Source organism: Mytilus californianus, unplaced genomic scaffold (genome assembly GCF_021869535.1).
Source record: "Mytilus californianus isolate M0D057914Y unplaced genomic scaffold, xbMytCali1.0.p SCAF_1, whole genome shotgun sequence".
NCBI classification, from domain to species: Eukaryota; Metazoa; Mollusca; class Bivalvia; order Mytilida; family Mytilidae; genus Mytilus; species Mytilus californianus.
This window is the reverse complement of record NW_026262581.1, coordinates 129,708,603-129,735,471: the sequence shown is the minus strand read 5'-3', so window position 1 is coordinate 129,735,471 and position 26,869 is coordinate 129,708,603. Positions and strand designations below refer to the sequence as shown.

The window sequence follows — 26,869 nt, the reverse complement described above, 5'->3', positions numbered from 1 at the left end:
GTTTAAAGCATGATTGTATTTTTGTAAATCGAGTAATGCTTCATTGATCATTTTTGCTGTTTATAACTTCGATTTATTGTAGTTTTTTTTAAAAAGATAACTGATCATTAGGGAATTAGGTGACATTTGTTATTTGATAATAGGGTACTTGACATTCTGAACATTTTTTGAAACGCGTCGGATGTTCTATATCTATTATCATTATGTTTAAAGAAAAATGAAAACAACACTTTATAAATGTCTTGCGTCCGAAGAGCTTTTCTGGAAATACCTTCACCAGGAACGCTCAAAGCCGAAAATTTGAAAGCCAAGGATGTACAAGAACCGAAACAGTTGAAGAGCTATATATGACCAAAAAGGACATAAAATTAACAGCTAAATCCAGCTAAGGTCAACTTTTCCTCAGGGAGTTGAAACCTGATATTCTTGATAAATTCTAAATTTCTAAACGGACAATTTAAAATAAATAAGTTTGCTTTATATCATGTCAGTATCATTGACTACTATAAAAATAAGGAGCTGTGGTATGATTGCCAATATGACAACCATCCGCTTGAATTACCTTTTATGCAAAATGTATACAAAACGACGGAAGCCAAGTTGTAGTAGCATAGGCTCATTCATACAGGCCATAGACCAGATGAGCTAAAGATGTGTTTATGATTTGCAATTGATTATATATATATATGTGGTCAATCGTTTGATGAAGTGTCAACATCTAACAATTGTACAATGGCAGTCCGAAATGAAGAACGAGCTAAATCTAAAGGACTTCTACCAGTATCATTCGGTAAATTCTTGTCAGCTCCATATTTTAATAATACTTTTACGACATCTCTATGACCTTCCTTTGACGCAATGTGTAATGGAGTCCATTTCCGAACATCACTTTGATTTACATCGGCCCTATTCGTTGATAACAATAATTCTACCACACTTGAATGGCCTTTCATGCATGCGATAAATAAAGGTGAACGGTTTTTATCATCACATTGCATTGTTTCAGCATTATATTGTATTAACAATTCAACAATATCTGCATGTCCTTCGTAACAGGCTACTTGAAAGGGTGACCAGTTATCCTCATCAGTCAGTAAAAGGTTTGCTTTGTTTTCAAGCAGTAATTTAGCAATATCTGAATATCCATTCTCACATGCTATTAACAAAGCTGATCGGCCATCTCCGTCTAAACGATCGACTTCACAATCATGACTTAACAAAGTTGTCATAATATCTGTAAAACCATTTTCACAGACTATGTGAATAGGACATTTGAAGTTCCTGTCACGGATGTTTATGTGAAAATTTCGTTCTAACAACATTTGTGCTATAGAATCGTAACCACCTTCACAAGCTGCTATCAAAGGAGACCATTCAGAATAATTAAAAGAAAGAACATAACGCAGCCGTTTTCGACCAAAAGCTCAATTATTTCACTATATTGTCCTTCAACTGCAAGGAAAAGTGGCGTTCGCCCATATAAACGATCTAATCTATTAATATCGGCGTTTCTTTCTATCAAAATGGTTACTGTATTTGTATGACCCCACTTACAGGCTACATGTATTGGCGATAATCCATCAGAGTTGCATAATGAAATATTGGCTTTATGATCAAGAAGAATTTTCACTACTTCAGAATAACCGTTTTCGCAAGCAATAAAGAGCGGTGTTTTGTCTTTTTCGTCTCTCTGGTTAATATCAGCGCCATGAGCAAGAAGTAATTGCACTAATTGCGTATGTCCCCTTTCACAAGCTACAAACAATGGCGAATGGCCATCAGTATTGCACTGATAAATACTAGATCCATTTTCTAACAACATCTTCACTATCATAAAATGTCCAAATTCGCATGCAACATGAAGGGGTGTTTTAAAGTAGCACGTGTCTGATTTGGAGATATCTGAAACCTTTAGTAATAGTTTAACTATATCTGAGTGACCTTCTTGGCAAGCAACATAAAAAGGGGATCGCTCCCAGACGTCGCACAATGATGAATTGCAGTTGCTTTGTAAAAGTGTTTCGACAGTAGAACGATGACCATGTGAAGCTGCAAGAAACAATGCAGTTCTACGAAATTTGTCAAAAACATTGACATTACAGCCAAAGTTGATCAAGAGTTTTACAATATCTTCGTGGCCTTGTACAGAAGACTCTAGAAGTGGTAGTGGAAAGTCTTTATCATCTGTCGGACATATCTGATTGGTATTTTGTTTATTTCTTCTAGGCCTTTGCACTTCCGTGTTATCGCTTTCTGTGTTTTCACCGAACAATGTGTGGTCACAATCTTCACCGGAAGATGAGTGGTCAATATCTTCACCGGAAGATGGGTGGTCACTATCTTCGCCGGAAGATGAGTGGTCACCTTCTTCAGCGGAGAGTGAAATAATATCTTCGGTCTGTTGTTGCCTGCTTTCTATTAAACGTAGCTGAAGTTCGTCCATCTTTTGCAGTATGTTTCTTATAATACATTTATTGCTTCGCATGAATGCCATAAGCTTATCCCTATACTGTTGATTCTGCAGTTGTCTATTTTGAAATGAACTGTATATATGTCCATATTCTACTAGATCTTTCAAAATTCGTTGGAAATACCTATCTTCGTGTTGTTTTGGTATTATAATGACGGTTTCATCAAAGTCTGTTTCAGTGGACTCTAACTGATATCGATCACCAATAAATGTAGAATCTGTATATTCAATAAAACATTCTATAAGGTCTTGTCCACAAATTACCACTGCGACATCATATACTTTATCATGCACAATGTAATAATTTCTGTTAACTTTCTTAATATAAGTATTCTCAAGTCTATCCAGTTGCTGCTGTAGATTTTTTCTTTTAATCCGAAAGTCAATTCCAAATTCTCCACAAATCGATTGCAATGTACTTTCATTTTCACTTCCTATTTCAAACCATTTTTCATGTAATCTCCCATTATACAATAAGCATAAAACAAATGCACAATACTGGATTTTGTTTGGATCTTCCTTCATTTCGACGATGTTTTGTTTAAAAATGTCAACAGGGTTTTGAAAAAAATCTCTAATACTTGTTTTTTTATTCTTTGCATACCATTTACAAAGCAGTGGAAAGAATTCATACAGGTTCATTATATCCGAAATTTCTTTTATTTCCGAAATGTTTAGGTATCTTTCTGCAATCATCATGCGTTCTTTTTCGAGCAAAAACATTTTTTCTGTATGCAAATTACATTCGTTCGATGTGAATAGTTTAAGTCGTTGGAGATGAGAATCATTCATTATTTGCATACGACATGATAAAAGAACTTTAGTATTGCCAATGTTTAACATTTTTTCAATTACTTCTAGATTGGCATACCAACTTTCAACAAGTCGTGCATTTACTGCAATCGTACCAAATGTATTGTCTAAAACAAATACTTGCCGTCTGCTGGAACTAAAATATTGTTTAAAATCTCCCGGTTCACAAACAATTGGTATTATTTCGTATGCCATAGTTTTCTGTAGAAATATGACAACATGGTGAATAATTGCAGATTTTCCACTCCCAGGACAGCCAGTGACTACTATGCATTTACAACTGTCAGTGACAATAGCGTCAAGAACATATTGAGCCGCTCTTGTAAGAACAAAGTCTTTTTCTTCTTCTTGCCATTCCACTAAATAGGGTTCAAATAAATCTGCAAAAAACAAGTGTCATTTTTCTTGTAAAGAATTGCAATATGAACCAAATACATCAAATAATAATATAACTGCGCCAAATTTTGTGGCACTTTAGGTGTCAGACCACCAGTTCAAAACCCTTATATAATCAACCAAATTTTTCCATTTTCACAGCTTTCTAAATGTTTTACCTTAAGTTTAACTTCATAGAAACCAGGTATAAACACAGGCCAACATGACATTGTTTGTGAGATCGACAGGAAGAACTAATGTTCTTTCAGGCATTAGCATCCCTAAATGCGTCCTGAACAGGGAAGTGTGTTTTTCTCCGTAGACTGTGTTTTATGTGGTAACAGAGATATGTGTGGTTTTATACCGGAAAAAACTTAAAGTTATACATACCTGATGTAACTACTTTGTTTAAGAATAGACCCGAACATTACCTTACGCAATATGTTAATACAAAGACATTTCCCATAAAATTGCTGTGGAAAAAGACTGTTAATTCTGCGATAACAGCGCTAGCTACACCAGAGTGCCATATGCTTATGGAACATAACAGTGACTTTGTTCGCTTTACAAATTTACATACTGGTGGAATTTTCAGTGGATGGATAGCTGCTAAAACGACTGTCGACTTTTCAATGCGTTCTTCCTTGCAAAACTGGTAACATTCATACCTCAAACTGATATTTGGAATTCAAACTTATGTTCTTCAAGACAATCTGTTCTCGTCTTCCACGTGTGTATTACGTAAGGTTCTTATGGGTCATACAAATCTTGTCATAGAAAACTGTCCAGATATGGAACAGTTTTGTGAACATTTGCGCCAAGTTCTTACGTGACACTGCTCGTGTGTTTTTCTCTGAAGACAATTAATTTTCTTTCTTTGTTTTCCTTTACTTGCCAAAAAAATTAATTACTCATGAATGATTTGATCTTATACTTATATAATTGTATATATTACACATCTCTGTACAAGAGGAATTAAAGAACATATATATTTTGGCTCATAATGGTCTACATATGTGTTTCTCTTTCACAAAAGTTTAATTTCTGCAAACTTGTTTGTTAGTTAAGGTAAACAATCACATCAAAAGCACTATTCTTTTGTCAGGGAAGGGTTACTTTTACATATTCTAAATTGAAGTGGGTGCATGAATTGGTGGTTTTATATTCTAATATAAGGCAGTGATATCTGTACCGGAGGCGAACCGTGTTGCCTGTCTTTGTACAATCTAAATACAGATTTAATACTGATCTTGTAAATTAATCTCTGCGGTTAAAAGGTACATATTGAATCGAAATGCCTTTCTGTAAACATATTATATACCTGTTTGCTATTCTTTTAAAAATGTACTTACCAATTGGCATTGTGTCTTTGTTATGTTTTAGTAAAGAAAGCAACATTTCTTCAACTTTAGCAAATCGCTCTGCAAGACATTTATTTTCTTCTTCTAACTTAGATATCGAATTGCCTGAAGTAGAACGTATAAATCTATTAGACCATGAAGCAAGATTATAGAAATAAGAAGATGTGGTATGAGTGCCAATGAGACAACTCTCCATCCAAGTCACAATGTGTAAAAAGTAAACAATTATAGGTCAAAGTACGGCCTTCAACACCGAACAGCAAGCTATAAAGGGTCTCAAAATGACTATAGTGTAAAACAATTCAAACAGGAAAACCAACGATCTAATCTATTTAAGAAACGAGAAACGAGCAACACTTAAGAACCATATCAACAAATGACAACTTCTGAAACAGGTTCCTGACTAGGGACAGGTGCAAACAAATGTAGCGGGTTTAAACGTTTTAACAGGCGCTAACCTTCACCCTAACCGGAAATAGTAGTGTAACATTACAACATAAAATGAAGTAAAATTATAAACACAGGCACATACACACGCAATATTATAAATTAAAGCTTATACTATAACGTTGGATATTTTTTATTTTCATTTCATATATTGAAATTCACAAGTAAATATATACACTATACAGTTCCATAAAAAGAAAGAAATTTGTCTTGTAAAACTATTGACACACTATTCAATTTTCGACATAAGAGAAAAACACTTTTATGTCATGCCTATTATACTGATATTCTTGACTTGATATTCATGCTAGATGATATCTTTCCAGCTAACATTTGGAAGTTCATGATTATAAAAAACGTTGTTTACAGTGCTTTCTTTCACGTCCGCAATGTGGTCTATAAATAGAAGTAGAAAGTACTAAGCGTAAAATTTAATTAATATTGTAAATATTGAAACAGAAGTTAATTTTTTTTGGTGGGTGTGGAATAAATTTTGTTAACATAATGTCGGAAATCACTGATTAGTGTAATTGAGGGAAGAGGAAAAGAAACTTGAACTTGAAAATCGGAAAAGGGGAGAGGGGACCTTGTAAACGGACGAACGGGAAGTAAAATGGCAATTTGAAGATAAACGAAAAATTTAAAAAAAAACTAGATTACATGTTGCTTTTGACCAATTTATACGAAACATGGTGTGTAATAAGCGTCAAGCACGAAAACATGTGAAATAAAAATTTCAAAACAGTTGCACGAAAATTACTATTAATATCATCGCTTTGAAAAATAAAACAATGAACACTCAAGTTCATATATCATACTGAAACTTCAGAAATTTTTGCTTGCATTTTTTTTACAAAATTTCATGCTATCAAAATTTGAAATTAGAGTTTTTATTTTTGCATATCGACAAAGTTTCGTGACTAATAATTGCGATTTCAGTAAAAACTGTAAACAAATAGTGCTGTCAATATTTAGAATTCGAGTTTTTAATTTTGCAATACTAGTATCTGTTCCTTTGCAATTTTGGCAATAATTAAAATATAGCAAAAATATCTGAAATGAAAATATATGTAACAAATTTTTCAATAAACTGAAAATGAAAATCTTTATTTAAAATTATCCAAGCAGTTTCACATGTACAGGATCATGCTTTTCGTAAAAATGTACGAAACCAATAAAGCTAATGTCAACAAATACAATTTTTGTAAATCAACAATCTGATAGTTACTATATATATAATAAAATATTAATTTTCGCGAACCATTTAGGTCACAGAAATTCCAAAAAATGGCATCAGTAAGGAGAGTTGTACAAATGAAGTGAATACACAGAACCCGGATCCAAATTATCTTTTACTAAAAGTATTCATCATTTTCTGTTTTGTATGTATTAACAACATTTCATTTTTCTACAATTTCGATTAAAATATTATAAAACCTGCAGTTCAATAGGTCACATGCCCCAAATAAACATTCCCCGATTGGTCGAACTACTGTGGCCTCGGTGTAAAGCAACGCAAGCCTCGATGTAAAGATCACGCTTCCAAAAATAGAGGTATGTCCCAACTTAACATTCCCCGATTGGTTGAATTGCTGCTCGATGTAAAGCAACGGAAGCCTTGATGCAATGAAGAAAAGGGGTTGACAGGATAAACGTAATCGTTATAAATTTTAACTTCATGGTTCTTATGCAAGCAAATTTAATAAACAATGATTTTATACAGTTGTGTTATTGTTTTCACCTTACATAGGGCTTTATTTCTGATCTTATTTCTGTGTACACAATTCTGAATCTACATATTTCACCTATATCAAAATTAGGTAATCCGTTTGGACGATTCCATATACTATAATGTTTTAGGGTTTTATAGCTTTAGTGTCGAGTTGGTGTATAGTATTGAGGGCTATCTGCGAGAAATAAATCCTTTTTTCTGATAGATTCAACTAAATTCAAAACCAATATAAAAATAGTTAACACATATATTTTATCAGAGACATATTATATTGTATTATATGTCTCTGATTTTATTTAACTGAGTGAATTGATCGGAATGTGAATGATACATAAACCTAAAATTCGTTTTGGTCTATCCCAGTGATGACATTTGCGCGTGAATTTAGTCCATTGACATCGTAATATAATTTACTTTGGATTGTAATTATCTTTAGATGTAATGTTACAGGATTTAATGTGAAATTATTTGTCTCTTCTTTTATAGTACACGAGTTTGACGTCAGGTTTGTACACATGAAGTCTCTAGTCTAAAAAAAGCCAGTGACAGAACGATAAACAGATAAGCAACTGTCTAGGGCCAAGCTGAGAGTAGTCTCAGGGCCAAGTAAGGGAGGTGAAAAAGCCAGTATTACGCAGAACGATAAACAGTTACATAGACGGATCCAGGGGGTGTGGAAAATTTGGTTGATTTTATAGGGAAGCAGGGGCGGATCCAGCCATTTTATAAAAGGGGGGTTCCCAACTCTGGACAAAGGGTGGGGGGGGGTTCCAACTATGTGTCCCCATTCAAATGCATTGATCGTCCAAAAAAAGGGGGGGGGTTCCAACCCTCGGAACCGTCCCCCCGGATCCGCCACTGGGGAAGCATGATGGGAGTGGGCAACCCTTAATTAGGTCAGTCAGCGGCCACCCCCCTTTTATGAAAAGTTGTGGATCCGCCACTAAGATTTATATAAGCAGGTTTTCTTTGTGTAGATACCTTTAAATATCACCAACTGTGACTGAGTACACAATTTGATTCATTTTAGCTCATTAGCTGGGCTCATTGCTAAAAAGGTTCATTGCGGGCCTGCTCACTGGCTAACATTTTACGATATTCATGACTCGTGTAGAAAAGCCGATAATCTATACATGTGTGTGAGGAGTAGTTATCAAGCTTGCTTTCGTCTGTAAAAACTGTCTGAGGCCAAGTTGGGGAGGTGAAAAAGCCAGTAATAGAACGATAAACAGATGATCAGGTTTTCTTCATATAGATCCCTTAAAATATCCCCCACTGATGACACAATTTGATTCATTTTAGCTCATTAGCTGCGCTCACTCGCCATAATAGGTTCATTGCGGCTTACTGGCTAATATGTGTAGAAAAGCTGATAACCTATACATACATGTACATGTATATGGTCAGATCATATGTTTTCGTTCGTCATATGAATTTGTACTATGCATGCCTTTTCAATGGAAATTGTGACGACAGTATGCATTCTTAATAGCACGAAAAACGATGAGAAGAGGATACATATGTCAACCAAAATTTTTCAGCAACATCAAAATATGTGAGGACACACTATCAAGATCTATTAAGCTTGCGTTCATGTTGCGTTAAAACTGTTTTAGGAAGGTGAAAAATACCAACAATATAACAATAAATAGATAATCGATATTGTAAAATATCAATGTGTTGAAAAGCCAATGGTCTACATATATACTTAAATATGTCCACCATAAAATAAAACTGATTTAATTTACACCACAACTGTTGAAAAAACCTTTATGTTTATATAACTTATCTCATTCTAGTCCATTCAACTGACAGAATCGGTGTACATTTCATGAACTCTTTAATAACAATAATCATCATGGACTATTCTTTATAGCAATATCTGTTAGCCATTTAGGGGTCTTTTGCATTCAAAGTTTAGTTTTAGTGGGTTTATTTTGCGAAAAAGAACTCAATTTCCAGATCAAAGTTAACATTTTCTATATATTTTGTTGTGTCAAAATGACCTAATGAATATAAAGGACAGTAGTCATATAGACCCAAAAATGGTATATCACATTCTACACATGACATTTTAGCAGGAAAGACTGCCATTGGAGTATATAACTTTTAACCTGTGTATGTATAATTAAAATATGATAATAAAATTCATATCTTTTTCAGGACTTCTGATCGAACCATGTACATGTAGTATGGCATGTTTGTGAGATATGGTTTTGGTGGATAGGATGTTCATGAAGGACCTGTAGTACAAAGTATATCACTGGATTGAGCTCTTTGTCTAAGTGTATTATTAAAGTGCTTTGCTTTGAGCTCAGTTCATTGTTATGCAATTCATTCTTTGTGAAATAAAGATTTGACAGACAACTCTCATGTACAAGGATTTGTCAGGGTAGTATCCATTCTATGTACAATGTAAGTAATAAGGAGATAAAAGCATTTTATTATGATTTGAACCAAACATTTTTTGTCCTTTAACCAAATTTTAAAAAAAGAACAAATTTACCCGACAATGCTACACTCGCTACTAGCAATATGATGCTAGGTTGTTTTAATACATCTGTACTGCCTACTGATGACTCGGTCCTGAGTGTAAATGGTCATTCAGTATGTTAAAAAAAAAAAAAAAAAATTTATAAGGCCGATCTGGCCTAATTGATTTCTAAAACTAAATTTCATTGTACATGTTCAACATTTTTCATTCATTTGTTTATTTCTTAATTTGTGTGAATTAACATTGTTACAGTAAATGTTAATTACTACACTTTCATACCACAACAATTACTGTATTGGTATCACTTATATTTGTATCCATATAACAAAAAAAAAATTGAAAAGAGAATAATTTTGCAATACTTTCATATTGAATACTATAACTTTTTTGATATTTAGACATATTATGTAGATTTTCATAATACCGACTTGACATGCTTGAAATTCTATCAGATTACTTTTGGATCAGTTATGAGTCTTTGAAGCATGCTCACAAAGGTTTTTTTGTTGATATCGTTTTCATATTGGTCAAAACTTTTTTTTGCTTCGACAGCTTTGGAGGAGATGTTATCAAAGAATTGATAAAAAACAACACAGAAGTTTACTTTCTAGCTCATCTAGCCCCAAGCATCATGTCAGGCATTTTCATTACTAAAAACCAATAAATGTCTTCTAATCTGAGAAACAATTTCGACATTTTAACAAAATATTTTACTAATGATACTGACAATCCACCACAAAGTAATATAAATAGAACCATACAAATAGTGAGCAAATACATATAAAAAAGATGTGGTATGATTGCCAATGAGACAATTCTCCACAACAGACCAAAATGACACAGAAATTAACAACTACGGGTCACCGTACAGCCTTCAACAATGAGCAAAGCCCAAAATGCATAGTCATTTATGTTATTTATGTACACAAAATAAACGAAAAACAAATATTATGTAACACATAGACAAACGACAACCACTGAATTACAGCCTCCTGATATCATGTTCTCAGATATCATCTCCCATTTAAAAAAAAATCACATGAAAAAATGAACCTATTATGTGTTGCTCTCCTAGCTACAAAATTTATCCAAAATCAAAGATGTGGAAAATATTCTATCATAATCATTTGGTCATTAATGCAATTAGTGTCTCTTCCATGCCCTCTTGAACATAAAATCTAAATATTAAATAAACAACACTCCTCATGCTCAGGTTGGTTGTCATCGTGCAACACAGTTAATAACACCATATAGGAAAAACATAGAACTCCTTTTGTCATATAAAACACTGTCAAACATCCAAACATACTATCCACATTCATCTGTGTCCACACTTGTTATGCAGAAAAATATGTTTTTCCTATTTAGATGCAGGAATGGGTACACATCAGACAGTTTATTTCCTTGCTGGCATAAAAATTCCCTCAATTGCAGTAAAGAATTTCAAAGAACGAGAAAGAAAAATCGTAGGATTGGTTTTCACGGTAGAATAGATTAACCATTACATTTCAAATTTTTAAGTTACATTTGACGTTATGTCTATGTACTTGATAGTGGTTTCCTCACATATTCAAATGGCTGTAACTCCGAAAGTAGATCGGTTACCCACTTAAATTTTCCGATTTTTCTTTGTATTTTTTAAAGTTCTACGTGTATACAATTTCTTTTAAAAATTGCTGCACAAGCCATTTACGATACAGTTTTGATCCCACGGTAAATTTTTTACGAAAATTTGCATACAAGCTATTTTTCACCTTGTCATTTCAAATATGTAATAAAAAATATACCTTCATGTGCTAAATTTAGAGATAAATGGGGTCGAAATTTCAGACATTTACGTATACGTAATTGCACGCCTCTAGCGGAATTTGGGATAAAAAACGTGCAAGATTAGTTACGCGAGTTATTTCCCCTACTCCAAGAAAGGAAAAATGGGCACATGAAAGAGAAATGACTTCGTGCGGTCTGTCACGAACCCAAACAAGTATTCCTGTGCTATCTCAAAACTCCAAAGAAACTTATCAGAATGAATCCAATCAGAAATCTGAGTATTCTATTGTGAGTTAGTCTGACTCTATTAATACCACTGTTTTTGTTTTAGAGTAAGACACGCAGGAGCAGGGCATGGCCGTTGGAAGGGGGGTGCGTCGGGTGCGATCGCACCCCCTCTTTCAAAAAAAAATATAATAATAATTTTCAGGCACGTATGAGCACTTCCACGGGTTACTGTGACCATGCTGCCACAGAATAGGACACCTATGATACAGTTTGAGAGATCATCTATGTTATTATTTATAGAATCGGAAAATTACACATGTTACATTTTCTGGCTACTTGGAATTGTTTGTTGTTTTTTTTTTCATTTGGAAATGTTCAACAACTTTTTCTCGCACTGTCAGCTGGTTTTGATCGGAACTTACAATTATGAATGTAGTACTGACCACCGGCTATTCCTATGACAAAACTGTCAAAAGTCGCCAGCATGGAAATCAAATCCCCCCTCGCAAAAACAAATTACAACTATCAAAAAAGAAGGGCGATGAACGAATGAAAGACAAACCCAGGAATAAATAAGACTCACAAGGACAAACAAGAACATTCAATATTGAAAACTAAAAAACAAATGCAAAACACGGACTCGAAAACGTTTTGACCAATATATGAGGGGGGGAAGGGAGCGGGGGAGCTGGCGGGAAGCGGGAGTTAGGGGGAGCGGGGAGGAAAACGGGGGTAAAGGGGGCGGGAAGCTGGGATAAAGTACCCCACTGTCCACCTCCCACCCCCCCCCCCCCCCCCCATATATTTACATACATTTAGCCTGATATGCGTCATTTTCTAATTCAAACACAGCCCCTTTGAACCGTAGAACTATATATTAGTTATTACATTGGAGTCTGTACAGCTCAACACCAATTTGCCGTTGATGCAACGTTAAAATTGTCATAGAATTAATGTGCAATCAATCTTGTATACTTCTATTCTGTTGAAAAAACAACTTACAACATCATATTGATATATGTTATAACAAATGGAAAAATAAAGAAAATTGTTTCACGATTTAAAATAAACTGTTATCACAGAGATATGTCTCGCCTTTTTGTAATTTTGATAATGCAAATGTTGAAATTATAAAATAGCAACACTTTAACATGTAAGTTATGTAAATATTTAAAGTCGATGAACCATGACTGAAGGTACATGGCTAAACAATCTCCATGGAATGAGATGTGCCAATGCTAATACAACTGCATACCAAATACCATTGACTTATTATAAGTCGTTCCCTTTAAACAAACCTAAACACAAACATTAACTTGTAAACTATGTAAAAGTTTCAAAGTCTATGAACCATGATCAGGGGTGGCCAAATAATCTCCATGGTAATGAGATATGCCAATGCTTATACAACTGAACACCAATTAACATTGACCTACCACTAATGGTTCCCCATAAATTGACCTAATCACAAACTAATACATGTAAACTATGAAAAGTTTCAAAGTCAATAGACCTTGACTGAGGGGGCGGGGCCAAATAATCACCATGGTAATAAGATATGCCAATGCTTATACAACTGCATACCAGATATCATTGACCTACCACTAGTGGTTCCCCATAAATTGACCTAATCACAAACTAATACATGTAAACTATGAAAGTTTCAAAGTCAATAGACCTTGACTGAGGAGGCGGGGCCAAATAATCTCCATGGTAATGAGATTTGCCAATGCTAATACAACTGCATACCAAATATCATTGACCTTCCACTAGTGGTTCACCATGAACTAGACCTAATCACAAACTAATACATTGTTGACGCCGCCGCCGACGCCGGAAACAGCATACCTATGTCTCGCTTTTTGACTCCGTCAAGGCGAGACAAAAATAGCCCCCCCCCCCCCCCGTTTCAACTAAAATGAGCCTCCTTTAGTCTACATAAGTCATTCAACATACATACAACTATGATGTTTAACACAAATGCGATGGGGTTAAACTGAGATTTGTAGGATCCGTACCGTCCCCTAGCCTAGCCAAGCTAATCATGTATCTGTCCAAGGACAAAATCTAAAATTGATTTTTTCAGAGAGAGAATCAACTATGTTTTTTCAAGGATTTTTAATAGATGCTAATTTAACTGCTTGTTTCTTATAATCCATTATATTATAATAAGATACACGTAGTTCATTCATAAAATTTGTCTTTTCAGTTTACTTTTATTATGAACACATGATGTGTTTATAATAAAAGTAAACTGGAAAGACACATGAAGCCATGTCGTCTTTAAAATCTCCAAATAGAGCATGAATAAATACAAGTAGGTCTATGTGTATATAAGAATGTATTGCTATATTTTATCCGGAATAATTGCGGACGTAACAAAGGTGGTGTGTGCATGGTCTCTGTCGTTATCATATGAATGAAATTGTAAAGTTGACTTTGAACGTTACCACTGTTATATTGATTTAAGCCAATGATATGTTGAAATAATTTAATTTTGGATGTAACACGTCTTCTGATTGGCTGAAAGTTTTTTTGTCTATCAGCTCATAGACATAATTTTGTCATGTGACCGTGACGTCACCAACGTTTTTTTTCAAAATTTACTCCTTAAAAATGGAATTTAGAATTAAATTATAAGGAATGACTGTAATATTTTTTCTGTCTATGAAGAAATAACATAAAAAAACGTGGTGCACACTGAATAACCCGCGTAGCGGGTTATTCAGTGTGCACCACGTTTTTTTATGTTATTTCTTCATAGACAGAAAAAATATTACAGTCATTCTTTAAATAAATAGTACCTTCAGTGCGATCTATGGTTTATACGAAAGCCCCTCCCACACCCACCCCTTTGCACTCCCTCTTTAGACTTCCTTCCAACGGCCCTGCGGTACACAATACGACTCGTGTTTATTTCAACAGAAAGCAAAAACGCCTTTTAAGAAAAAAATTATAACGAAATAAAAAAATAAACCAGTGACAATTCTGCTTCTATTCGTATCAACAACTATAACCAGTGCTCAATTCTTAGTTTCTGTGTAATGTTTTGTGGACGGAATCTGATGGTTTTTTGCTTTTGGCTTTGTTCTTCGACTTGTATATTAGTTATAAGTTGATTACGGTCTTACTTAGTATCTTTTATACTTTTTACATAAATAAAAATCATGTCCTTAAATTTTCAATTGCATAAAAAACGGACATGCTAACGTCTTTCTAGTTCAACACAAAATCACATGCAGTATAATTATTCGTTACCTACAATTTTACGCTACACTGTGAATTTCATTCAAACTATGATTTTTTAAAAAATATTGTGGGGTCAATTCTGGTTTAATTTTAATGAATTTGATACGAATAGTGAACAGTTATCTCAGAATAAGTAAAATCTATGTCATCCAAGGTGCAGAAAATAAACAGGTGTCTTCTATTCCGTCCGCAATTTTTGGGGAAGGTAAATTTTAAATTTTGAACCATGGTTGAAACTGAAACTACACATGTATGATAAAAATAGAACATGTTATTTTTTCTAGCGAAATTTGTTTTCTTTTGTTGTGCTTTTGTGTATCATTCAGAAGTTGTGAATACAATTTTGAAATAAAATTTTTCTTCTCATGTCTCAATTGAAGATTATGATAGAATAGAGTAGAGTATATTAGGTAGGGGAAGAAGGGGGAGAAGTGAAGAAAATAATGTATGCAATGTCGGGGCCTTTTATAGCCGACTATACGGTATGGATTTTCTCATTGTTGAAGGCCGTATGGTTGCCTATAATAATTACTTACATCCATTTCATTTAAGTTAGCTGGGGTGTCTAAATGTTTGACGATAGATTTTTCTTAAGCTTCTGTAAAAGACTTCTGGGTCAATGTAATTTCAAATTTCAATATAAAAACTGGGGATCACGGACCTTATTTTTTCGTAATAATACATTGAATTTAACGAAATTTGGGTTATTTTATATTGTTTATATAGGGGAAGCTTACATTTTCCTTATCGAGGAAACATTAAACGATAGAACTGACTAAAATTCGATGAGAGAATTGCTTTTCATTAATACTTCTGAAATATCAAATAAAAAAGGGGGTCACGGGCCTTATTTTCTTGAAAAAATCCACAAAAATTTTAAATATACTTTACGACACTTTATTTTTTTATAGCTCAGTCTTTAAATTTCAAGTTTTAGGTATTTTGTTGTACTAGTATATTGAATGATACTTGGTAAAATATTTTAAAAACAAAAAAGTTTTTTGCAACATGACCAGAACGGACGCTCAGAAAAAAGACACCCGATCTACCTTAAACTGTGGCAGATATAGTTGTCTCATTTGCAATCATACCACATCTCCTTATTTTCATATTATATAAACAAAAAAGCAATTCATTTGCATTATATACAGGCACAATTCGTATGGTACTACACTAGGTAAACTCGTATAGCATTACACTATTAGTCTCCTTGCAATTTACACTAGGTACAAAAAAAATGTACATACTAATAAAATTACATTTAAGGTACATTTTTTTTAGCATCATACTGGATGGATACATTCTCATAAAATCGCCCTTGGTACATTCTTATAGCATTACGTGAGTACAGTTATAGCATTACACCAGTAACAGATAGAAAACTCAGGGTAAACATTCATAGAACTGAGACAAGGGGCAGTGGCAAATATTTCATGTATATTTTGAACACAAAGAGGATTACCCCGGTACCCTTTGCCAAAAATAATCTTCTTTTTCTTCTATTTGCCAACGGACTTTATGTTATGAATTGTAGTTTCACTTTCCATATTCGGTATTTATTCTAATTTAAGCTCCACGTAGTAAAAATCACGTGATTCAGGAATATAGTATCTTGGAGTTTGAATATTTCTTTCTTTTCGGGCGGGGACTCCAAGCAATCAACATGCATGTGTATAACGGCACTGTAGATTTTCTTATTAAATAAAAAAGTTGCCGGTCCGGAACATGAATAGATCGGTTAGAAATCAAAGTTTTAATTTTAATTAGATTAGAGGGTTGAAAAAAGAGAGCACAAAAAAAAGGGGGTTTGGGTGTTCCACAGGGAATACTTCCTTCTTATGAACTCTACATCTGAAAGGTTTATTTTTTTTTTTATTTAATTGAAAGAGAGAAAAACAAATGTAAGACAAATTGTGAATGGTCTTTCTTCCTTTCTCACGGTACATTTATAGCATATCACTATACACAATGCTATAGCATTACAATATACACAATGCTAAGGCACAACACTGGGAATGATCTGTGCTACGGGAAGTTATATCAAAAACTCCGATCTGTTTTATTTTGCTGAAATTCATATACGGGTTCTTTTTTTTTTTTACATTATTACAGCCATAAGAATTCTCAAGATAATATACAGATGCAGTTTTCTTATTTTTTGGGAGTCGTGCATGTAGATATTTAACAAAAAATGGTACAAGAAATTATTTCCTTTGTTGCTGAAACTCCAGCAAACATTATATCATGCTTTATAAAAATAAGGAGATGTGGTATGATTGCCAACGAGACAACTATCCACCAAAGTTCAAATGAAGTGGATCTAAGCAATTATAGCAACTGTACGGCCTTCAACAATAAGACTGAAAACCCCATACCGTATGGTCGGCTTTAAAAGGTCAAGACATGAAAAATATGAAACAATTCAATTGAGAAAACTAACGGCCTAATTTATAACAAAACAATTTACGAAAAAACAAATATGACAGACATGAACCAACGACAAGCACTAAACTACAGGCTCCTGACCTAGGACAGGCACATAAAGAATGTGGCGGGGTTAAACATGTTTGTGAACGCTCAACCCTCCCCATAACCTGGGACAGTGTAGTTAAAGAAAAGGGAAAGCAATCGAGACAGGAAATTTTTAAAATAAAATAGCAGAGTTTGGCACGTGCACGTGTGTGAACCTGACGAATTATTTAATAAAATGGGTTTTGTGCGCAATACCTCGAATAGCGCCGGAAATGGCGAGGATGAAAAGATGGCAGAAAATCATATTTACTTTTTTTAAATACAAACATGCAGAAATAAGATTTAGAAAAAAGATGTGTATACGCGATCCCAATATTATAACCGATTATTTAAATATGTATAAAATCATTCTGCCAAAGCTATGTTTACCGGAACAATTTCAAACTCCATATTTGATTCATAAAAATTAGAGCAATACAAGCATTTCAAAAAAGACGAGGAACCCTGTCCAATTTAGAAAAGATGGAGTTAAAGTCTTTACAATAACTTTCTTTCGCTTGCAGTATATTTATTTGCCAATTTGGCTTTTTTTTGGCAGCAGAAATATCCTTAAAAATTAGTCAGTTTATTTCTTTATCAATTGATTACGCTTGAGCATTTGCAATAATTAGGAAAATAGGTTATACACACTCACGATTTTGTAACGACACTGTACGGTATAATAGCGTTATACTTATAGTATAGAAGTTGTGGTGACGTTACAGTAGGCATCAATAACGTCGCCGAATATTTTTTTAATTTTTTCTGCTAAAAATCAAACTTCCACAGGATATAGCTTGGAAACTAACACGGTTGCTAAGGACTTTCTTTGCCAATGGATTCGTCGTACATTTTTGAATCTTATATCGATTTTAAAAAAAATTCTGTGGACCAACGAATTCGAAAATCTTGATAAAGTAAAAATATCCGCCGATTTTTATGATTTTTCCTATATATCCTTTGTATTTTTGGTGTATCATGCTGTTAACTTCAACAGCTTGTATCTGAAAAACGAAAACGGTTACCCCCTTTATTTATTTTATTTTCTGATGTATTTGTACAAGCAGAATCCATATGTAAAATTTAAAAAAAAATTCTGTGGAGTAGTTAATTACGTACACTTCGCCTTAGGCAAGTTATTTCATTAAAACATCAAAAGAAAAATGCAATTTACATAGGCTTTACTACCAATTGCAATTAAAAACCATGGTTTTTGCTATCGTGTTCAACAGACGTTTAACAGCAGATTTAGATCTGAGTTACCTTTCGCATCTGAAGAACCGGTAACTGGTTATAGGGTGTATTCTTTAATCTTCACATCGTGAATTAAGTTAGCCTGGGGTCCTGGCTAATCTTGTCAGTATACGACGTGCAGCTAGATCGGGCCGGGATGCCAGGCTAGAATTAAGTTGGGGACATTTTATAGCCGTCACTTGTTGCAAGTAGAATTATAACTTAAATTCGATTAATTTATAGTGTATGACTAAATTATTGATGAATGGAAGAATTGATGCTAAAGTTCGTCATTTTCTGAATACCAGACGATCAGTCTTTTCTTATTCTCTTAAATGCCGCGTGTTTAGCGTCTGTCACGGATGGTTCTTTCCGAGCACTCTTGCTATCCCCACAAAACAAGAAATACAAACTGGCCGCCATGATATAGCTAATAGGGCTGAAAGTGGCGTTAAACATAAAAAATCAATCAATCAATCGAAGCAGCAAATACAACTTTTTAAGTCTTTGTTTTGACGCAGCCATAGATCGGACCCACTACTTTGTGCCCTCGAGGCGATCATCCTACCACACGAACACCGAGGCAGTTAACTAAATGAATACTGGCATTAACATTGATATATAGTAAATGTGAAATAAATGACATTATAATAACAATTTGACTAATGAGCCTATCTTAAAGTATTTTAAATTTTCACCTTTTATTTTAAGCTGTTCTACCTCTATTCGAACTCTGCCAACTTCATCTTTGATATCTTCTTCGTTTTTAACCAAATTCTTGATTGTTTGTATGAATTGTTCTTCTGATTTCTGGTCCATGCAACGAGTTTCAAGCTGTTCGAATTTGGATAAAAAATGACCCTGTGGTTTGCCTAAATAATTTTCTAGTCGTATTGCTAAACCTTTGAAGACTGAAAAATACTCCGCGAGATCTTTATCAGTAACTTTAGTTTCTCCTTTGTGTAAAATTTCGTTTCTTTGTCGTCTTATTCTTTCGACATCATCGCCTATAGTCAATTCATGAACCATTGGATCTTGAGGGTGGTCCCAACCACGTGTTGGACATGTCACAAGGTTAAGATTTCGTATAATTTTATATGATAGTTGTATGTCAAATTTAGAGTATCCGTCAGTAGCAACATTAGTAATACGTTGCCATTCTACTAGTCTGAGTACTCGATCAGCAAAATATTTATTGGCTTTGCAATCTTTGAAAAGCATAGTAGGTGGTTCCTTAATCAATAAAAGTTCGCGTAACACTTCAGGAAGAAGTTCTTGGGCTGCATGACCAAGTCTTGCATAGTTTGTGATATAGTTTTCATTTAACACTGTTGATGTAGCCATTATTGGTGTTTTAGGTTCCTGACATGACGTGTTTGTATCAACAGTAATTGAGATTTTACATCACAAAATCGGTAGGCTGTCTTTTCTAAAAATAAAGCACACATAAATTAGGAAAAAAGACAAAGTGGTTTCCGCAGTTTTTGAACCCTACTGATCTCAGGAGTTTTCGGGCAATCTTGTATACAACGCTACTGACTAGATTTTAAAGTCTTTTAAACATTCTATTCACGCAATGACACAAAAAAAAACTGTGATTTATTTGAAAACATGAAAGCATCTCAATTTTATTTCTATGAAAATACACAATTAAATTTTTTTTTTGAAGTGTAACATCTTACTGGCAAGCATTTTAAACAGAAATAAACTTCAATGAAATATACATAATAGTTATTAACTTATGATTGAAGGGATCATTATCATGATAAATAATAGACTGCTTTGGGATAGTAGTATTGACTTCAATATACTCATCACAGATACTGGGGTTAAAATTTTGTACGCCAGACGCGCGTTTCGGCGTCTACAAAAGACTCATCAGTGACGCTCAAACCAGATTAAAGCTAAATAATAATATTCCAATACATGTACATAATAATGAAGAAACAAGTATAGTTACCAAAACAGGCTCGAGTATCAAACGTTCCGAAATCCCACCAAACAATAAGAAATATATGCGGTACACAATTTAGAAAATTCATTACATAATAGTTTACTTATGATGAGGGAGTGGTCAAGTAATATAGACTGCCGTAGGTAGAGACAGTATTATTGATTTCAAGTTTGAAAATGCTCCTGCCACAGGGATTGCAATATCAATGTTAAACCTAGGACAGCATTTTTATAAGGACAATACCCTCTACATTGTAGAAAATATTATGTTTATTCCATTACAATATCAATGTGTATACATGTACTGATCCTGTCCAATATATGATAGTATTATATTAGGATATAGTTTTTCTTTTTTCCAATCATATTGTGCTTAATATTGTTGTAAATGATGCCCTTTATGGGTTCTTGATTAGATTAATAAAATTCTTATCTTATCTTATCTTATATGTTACAGGCATTATCGAAATTGACCAAAAATATATAGCATTTTGTAAAATGACTGAAATTTTGAGACAAATCTCAACAAATTGCAGGTTTAGGTAATTTGCAGAAAAGGGATATCATTGTGAATCATGACCAAAATTTGAACATAATAACTTGCAAAGAAACTAACTAATAGTTTGGTAAAATTAAGTTTAGTATGTCTTTAATTAGTTCTTTTTAGTGAAACTATGTTAAGTATGTACTCACTCTGTATTTCAGATAGTAATTTTACTATGAGTATCTTCTTGTCATGATGGCAGAAGGACACATTGTTCTTACAATAGAACAAAATTTACAATTATTTTTTTGGGAAAATCTAGATTCAAAATAGAAGTGTGTAATATGAAGCAGAGAAAAAGAAGGTATTTTTTATCAACTGACTGTTGTTTGTTTGCGTTCAGTAGCAAATGTTTAGGACGAGAAAAAATTGATAAGAAATCTGCAATTAAGTGACCCGGATAAAGGACAGGAATTTCGACTGCTACTTGCAATGCATGTGTGTTGGATAGGGACAGAAATGTTGCCTTCCAGCAGGCCACCTACCGAACAAAGAGTTCTTAATATGCAGAGAGTGTGAAACTCTCCTTACTCGAGGCATCAGATTTAATATCCCCTTTGAGAAGGTATGCGAATTTATACATCCTGCACAGCCAAACGAATTCCTCTCTTTAACTTATATGTTTCGCCATGCAATGCCGTGTTTGTTTGTGATGCAAATATATGAGTAACTTCATCTTCATTGTCTAAAGAGAATTATTAGGCATAGGCGGATCCTGGGGGGCCCGCCCCCCCCTTTTTGTGGGAAAAATTTGGTTGATTATATAGGGAATCACTGAAGCATGACTGGAGCGGCCCCCCCCCCTTAGGTCAGTCAGAGGGCCCCCCTTATCAAAAGTTCTGGATCCGCCACTGTTGGGTCTTTACAATATGAAGAATTAAGGCGACAGTAGTTTACCCATATTAAAATCTCGATATAATTGCAAAAAAATCAGGATACATGAGTAACAGAACCTGCCATCCAAATATTTAATGAAATAACAATAATTGTGGAGTTCAGAGCTTGTGGGAATTTTATACAAGTCAGCAGAATTTATTTTTAATTATTTAATCTCTTAAAATGCAAGCGATAAAATTCGGTAATTATCATAGATAAAACTGCTCTGTTGTTCAATACTTTCAATGGCACAGTTTTTTAGAAAAAGTTTCATTCTATAAAATAATTTCATGGATTTTGTATAATGCTTTTCAATTTATCCAGGCATTTTATAAAATGCCTTCAAAAATTAGTCAATATATAAAATGCCGGAATCTGACAATAAAATGCCTGAAAAAATTAAGACCATATATAAAATTCCAGAATCTGACAGGCATTTTAGGAAACGCCAAATTTTTTAGGTCATTTTACAAAATGCCTGAATTTAGTAAATGTCTGTAACATATATATATACATATATAAGTTCAAATCCCGTTTAGGGACAAAAATATGTCAGCATAAAAACCAAATCGAACACTGTTGGGTTTAATTTTCAGACTTATATGTGTATTTACCATGTATCTCAAACACACTGAGATCCAGTGGGCATATATATAGTATGGTTGTCACTTGCTTAGACTTGTTTGTATGATATACTTATTTCTAGTGACTGTATAATGAATTGAATCATTATCCCATACGGTATATACAAATTGTTGAGTTAGATTGCTGACAAATAAAAATACATTGTGTATTAAAAAATAGTATAACATCTACACACGCTTAAAACACATGTCTTGTGTCTATCTCTAGATTCGCCTTACAAGGTAACACTACGACTATTGAACTTATATTATTTATAGCAGATGTGGTAGAGTGGTTGAGAGCGCTGGTCACGATCGAGGCTAAGCGATTGGTGCTGTAGTGTATCAAAGGTGTGAGTTCAAATCCAGTTGAGTGACAAAAATTTGTCAGCATAAAAATCTAATTCTAACACTGTTTGGTTTGATTTTCAAACTTATATATATATATATATATAGATAGATATTTACATTATTTCCATTTTATCAATCAGTTAATAATTATTTCCTTTTTTGGTTTTTGTTTAATTATTTTACAATAGATGCATCTCTTGTTGCTTTTAGCCCATTAATTTGGAAAAAGTAGTCTTCTCTTCTTTATTCTTCTTATGTTTAAAAGTAGATGGACTGTAAATATTACATGAATTTGCAGGTATGAACAAGAACACAATCAATTAAGGTTCATCTATACACTTTTACAAAAAAGGCTGTGTTTACACCATGAAATTTTCTCTGAGTACAAACAAAACTGTGTAATTTTAAAAGTTTTTTTAAATGCCTGGCAGCACCTAGTTTATACAAAGTCCTCAGAAATGGTCCTGATTATTTTTAACTGTAATTTGTTCCATGTTTGACTAGAGTACCGATTCTGGATTGTAGATATACTAAAGGTCCATTCATAATTTGTTGTAATGTTGTATTTAATATTAAAGTGTCTGTTGTTTATACTGTACATATTTCTCCTTTGGTCAGTGGATGTGTGTTTTGTAATAATGAAAAGTATATAACGCCTGAGTAAACATCCAGAAAAACAGTAACCTCCTTGCAAAAATATTTTGACCTGACATTAGAAACCTGTCTGAGTATAAGTCTAACTTGCCGAAATGTGTGCCCAATGAACAAAATCCTCAAAGTCACACATAATGAGTTCTTAAGACAATTAATTTAAGCAACATTTTAATTATCCTGATTTGCTTCAGAACTCTCCATTTGAACTCATGATATGTAAAATTAAGCATTTAGTATTCATATCAACAATATAATCAACATAATTCAAAATCCTGCTCTATCCCATTATAATAATCTGTGTAAATACATGTATTGCGTAGCAGTGCCAGTATGTATCCAGGTTTGAATGAAACATAAATCATAAATGAACTATAACTTTTATTATTTTATATTCATCACTTAATTTTGGCCCTTGGGGAATCTACTCAGCTAAAATTAAAATTTTTGCTCCATGCCTAAGCCAAGAGCCTATGTGCGTACTGAAAAGTAGCAAAGTAAAGACCCCTGGACAGACACCAATCCAATTGGATCTATGGTTCCAAATAAATGCGTGAGGCTATCAGGAAGCATATGAGGCTATCAGGAAGCCTATGAGGCTATCAGAAAGCCTATGAGGCTATGTCTGAGGAAGCCTATGAGGCTATGAGGAAGCCTATAATGATGCTATGAGGAAGCCTAGTATGTGGCTATGAGGAAGCCAAGTAGTGTTGATGTTGAATTGGTGTTGGAATGAATTTGTATGAAATTTGACAGTTTATCCCCAGAAATTCTTGGGGGATGAGTGAAATTTTTGAAACAACCAGTTATAAAATTTCATAAATGTCCAAACATGATGGACTTGTTTCAGTTGCTAAGGTTATTTATCTGATCCATGCCTAAACCAGCAGTCTATGTACATGTGCCTACTGAAAAGTAGCAAAGTATAGACCCCTAGTTTGACATCACACCAATCCAACATATTAGCTCCTAAAAGTAATTTTTGCACTACTGGTTGCCGAGATCTACTGATATGAAATGGTGTTGGAATGAAATTTTTAAGCACTTTTGTAACATATACATATACAGAAAAATCAATAAGAATCTTATATAAACTGTGCTGAGATTGATTCCCCTGTCATGGCAATATTGAAGGTGTAAGGTTGGGGTTGGTGGGAGGCAAGTTTTTAGCTAAGCCACTTTTTGAGCAAAATTATTCTTTTAACTGCTTAATCTGCATTGAAAAAACTGGACACTAAAGACAGCATGTACTGGTTTTCAATATACAACTACTTAATGGGATATTCCTAAATGGGAGGAGCTAAACTACACCAAAGTTTATGTGCAAACAAACAAAGGATAAAGGAAAGCCAGATGCCACAAGTGGTCACTAATTAACAAAACATGTATACTTATAATGGAACTGATGTAATTAAACCACCCTGCTAAGAACACCTGATAAACTCACATGTAGCTGATTAAGATATGATAATAAATCTGTTTCTTCTCAATAGTAAAGAAAACAAAAAATCCTGGGAAAATCCTAAAATAATGACTACTGAGTGTAATGGAAATCAAACTATGTATAACCATAACTTATATAACATATAAGTAACTAATAAATTATTGTTACATCCAATTTATGTTCTAAAAAGTTAAAACACTTTATGGATTTTGATGAACATTTTCTTTCCTTGCCACAGAAGATGGTGAAATAAACAAACAAACACCTGAGTTTTCTTTGATACAGTCCACTCATTTACACTATTTAAATCACCTTTGTTGTGAGTAGATTTATATTGTCTATATCAATCAATGATACAATACAATCATTACCTGAGGGGGACCATCTCAAAGATTTCACATGACTTTGTTCATTTTTACACCACCTGTGGCAAAGAAAGAAAATGTTTAGCAAAATCCACAAAAGTTTTTTTCTTTTTAAAACACAAAATGTATACAACTTGTATATATCTAGGTGCTGCCAGGATTTAAAACTATTAGAATTACACAGTTTTGTCTGCATTCAGAGAAAATTTCATGGTGTAAACACAGCCATTTTTGTTAAAGTGTATAGGTGAACCTTAAGGCAAATAACCTTGAATATAAATAAAGAAAATCGATTGAAAATATCTACAACGAATAAAATAAAAAATGGCTTGTATGCGTACACCAAGTGCCTGGCTGTGAGTAACTTTCATGCAGACATGAAGTGACTAGTGATTATTAAAAATTAAGCTATAAAAACTGATTAAACGGGGAAAAATCCGACAATATATCTACTCACCTTGATAAATATTGTTATCTAACATGTCTGCAAAATTTTTACTTCCTTTGACACTATTTTTAGATGACCCTGATTAAATCGTGAAAACAGGCAGGTCATGCATTATGTTCTCTATACAGACAGGACATGGTACTGGGTACAATTTTTTACCATCATAATTTGTTTTCTTTTATTTTCAATCTATTATTATTTACGTTTATAATATATACTCTGAAAAAAATGAAATGCATGATTTTTTTTTCTTCTGTGTACTTCAGAAAATGCTTTGGTATTTACACACACGAATTTCATACAGGTTTGAAAAAAAGCAGGCACATATACGATGAATTGGTCATTTTGTCGGTGTCCGAAAAATTAAGTATCTATTGTTACCACTATGACAACGCCAAAGAAAAACAATGAAAAGACAAGTCTAAAAACATCTATAGAAAACTAAAGATGTAAGCAGTACGAACCCCACCAAAACCGTTCTGATTTAAGAAATCCATGGTTACACTTGTTTTATGGTGCCGGGCGTTTTCCTACAGAAACATCTCCCGCTATTTGTCTATTACAATTATTATATGCGACTCCAAGGCAGGGGCGAAACGCTCATTACCTTATATTGAAAACGAGGTCAAGGTTAGGCAACAATGGTTAGTAGATATGGTATTATCATGAACAACCTCTAAACATTTGTGCGCTCACCGAGTAAATATAAGATATCTAGGTTATTTGAAAATTGTCAGTGTCAATGTCTAGAAAAAAATAACTAAATAACTTCCAACCATGACTTTTGTCACATGGCAAATATAAAACTAAGGTGTTGAGTTTGCTCATTGTTAGTAATAACAAACTAATCTTCCCATACAAGTTGTTGAATGCCGTACCCGGTTATTGTTCACATCTTTATAGTTGTCTCATTGTTAATTCTGGTGGTCTA

The 26,869-nt window shown here is 33.6% G+C and overlaps 2 protein-coding genes across 2 annotated transcripts in view; one reads left to right on the top strand and one right to left on the bottom strand.

Annotated features, from left to right (window-relative positions):
- Window positions 1–26,869, top strand: part of LOC127713229 (structural maintenance of chromosomes protein 6-like) — a 396,756-nt gene that overhangs the window by 139,426 nt on the left and 230,461 nt on the right. The gene's annotated exons all lie outside the window — the stretch shown is intronic.
- On the bottom strand, window positions 1,361–25,989 carry LOC127739007 (uncharacterized). The gene is made up of 4 exons (XM_052250559.1): window positions 25,948–25,989; window positions 19,382–20,112; window positions 5,011–5,124; window positions 1,361–3,663 (listed from the first exon to the last, which is right to left on the bottom strand). The coding sequence occupies exons 2-4, from the start codon at window positions 20,025–20,027 to the stop codon at window positions 1,361–1,363; spliced, it is 3,063 nt and encodes a 1,020-aa protein (XP_052106519.1). The 5' UTR covers window positions 20,028–20,112; window positions 25,948–25,989.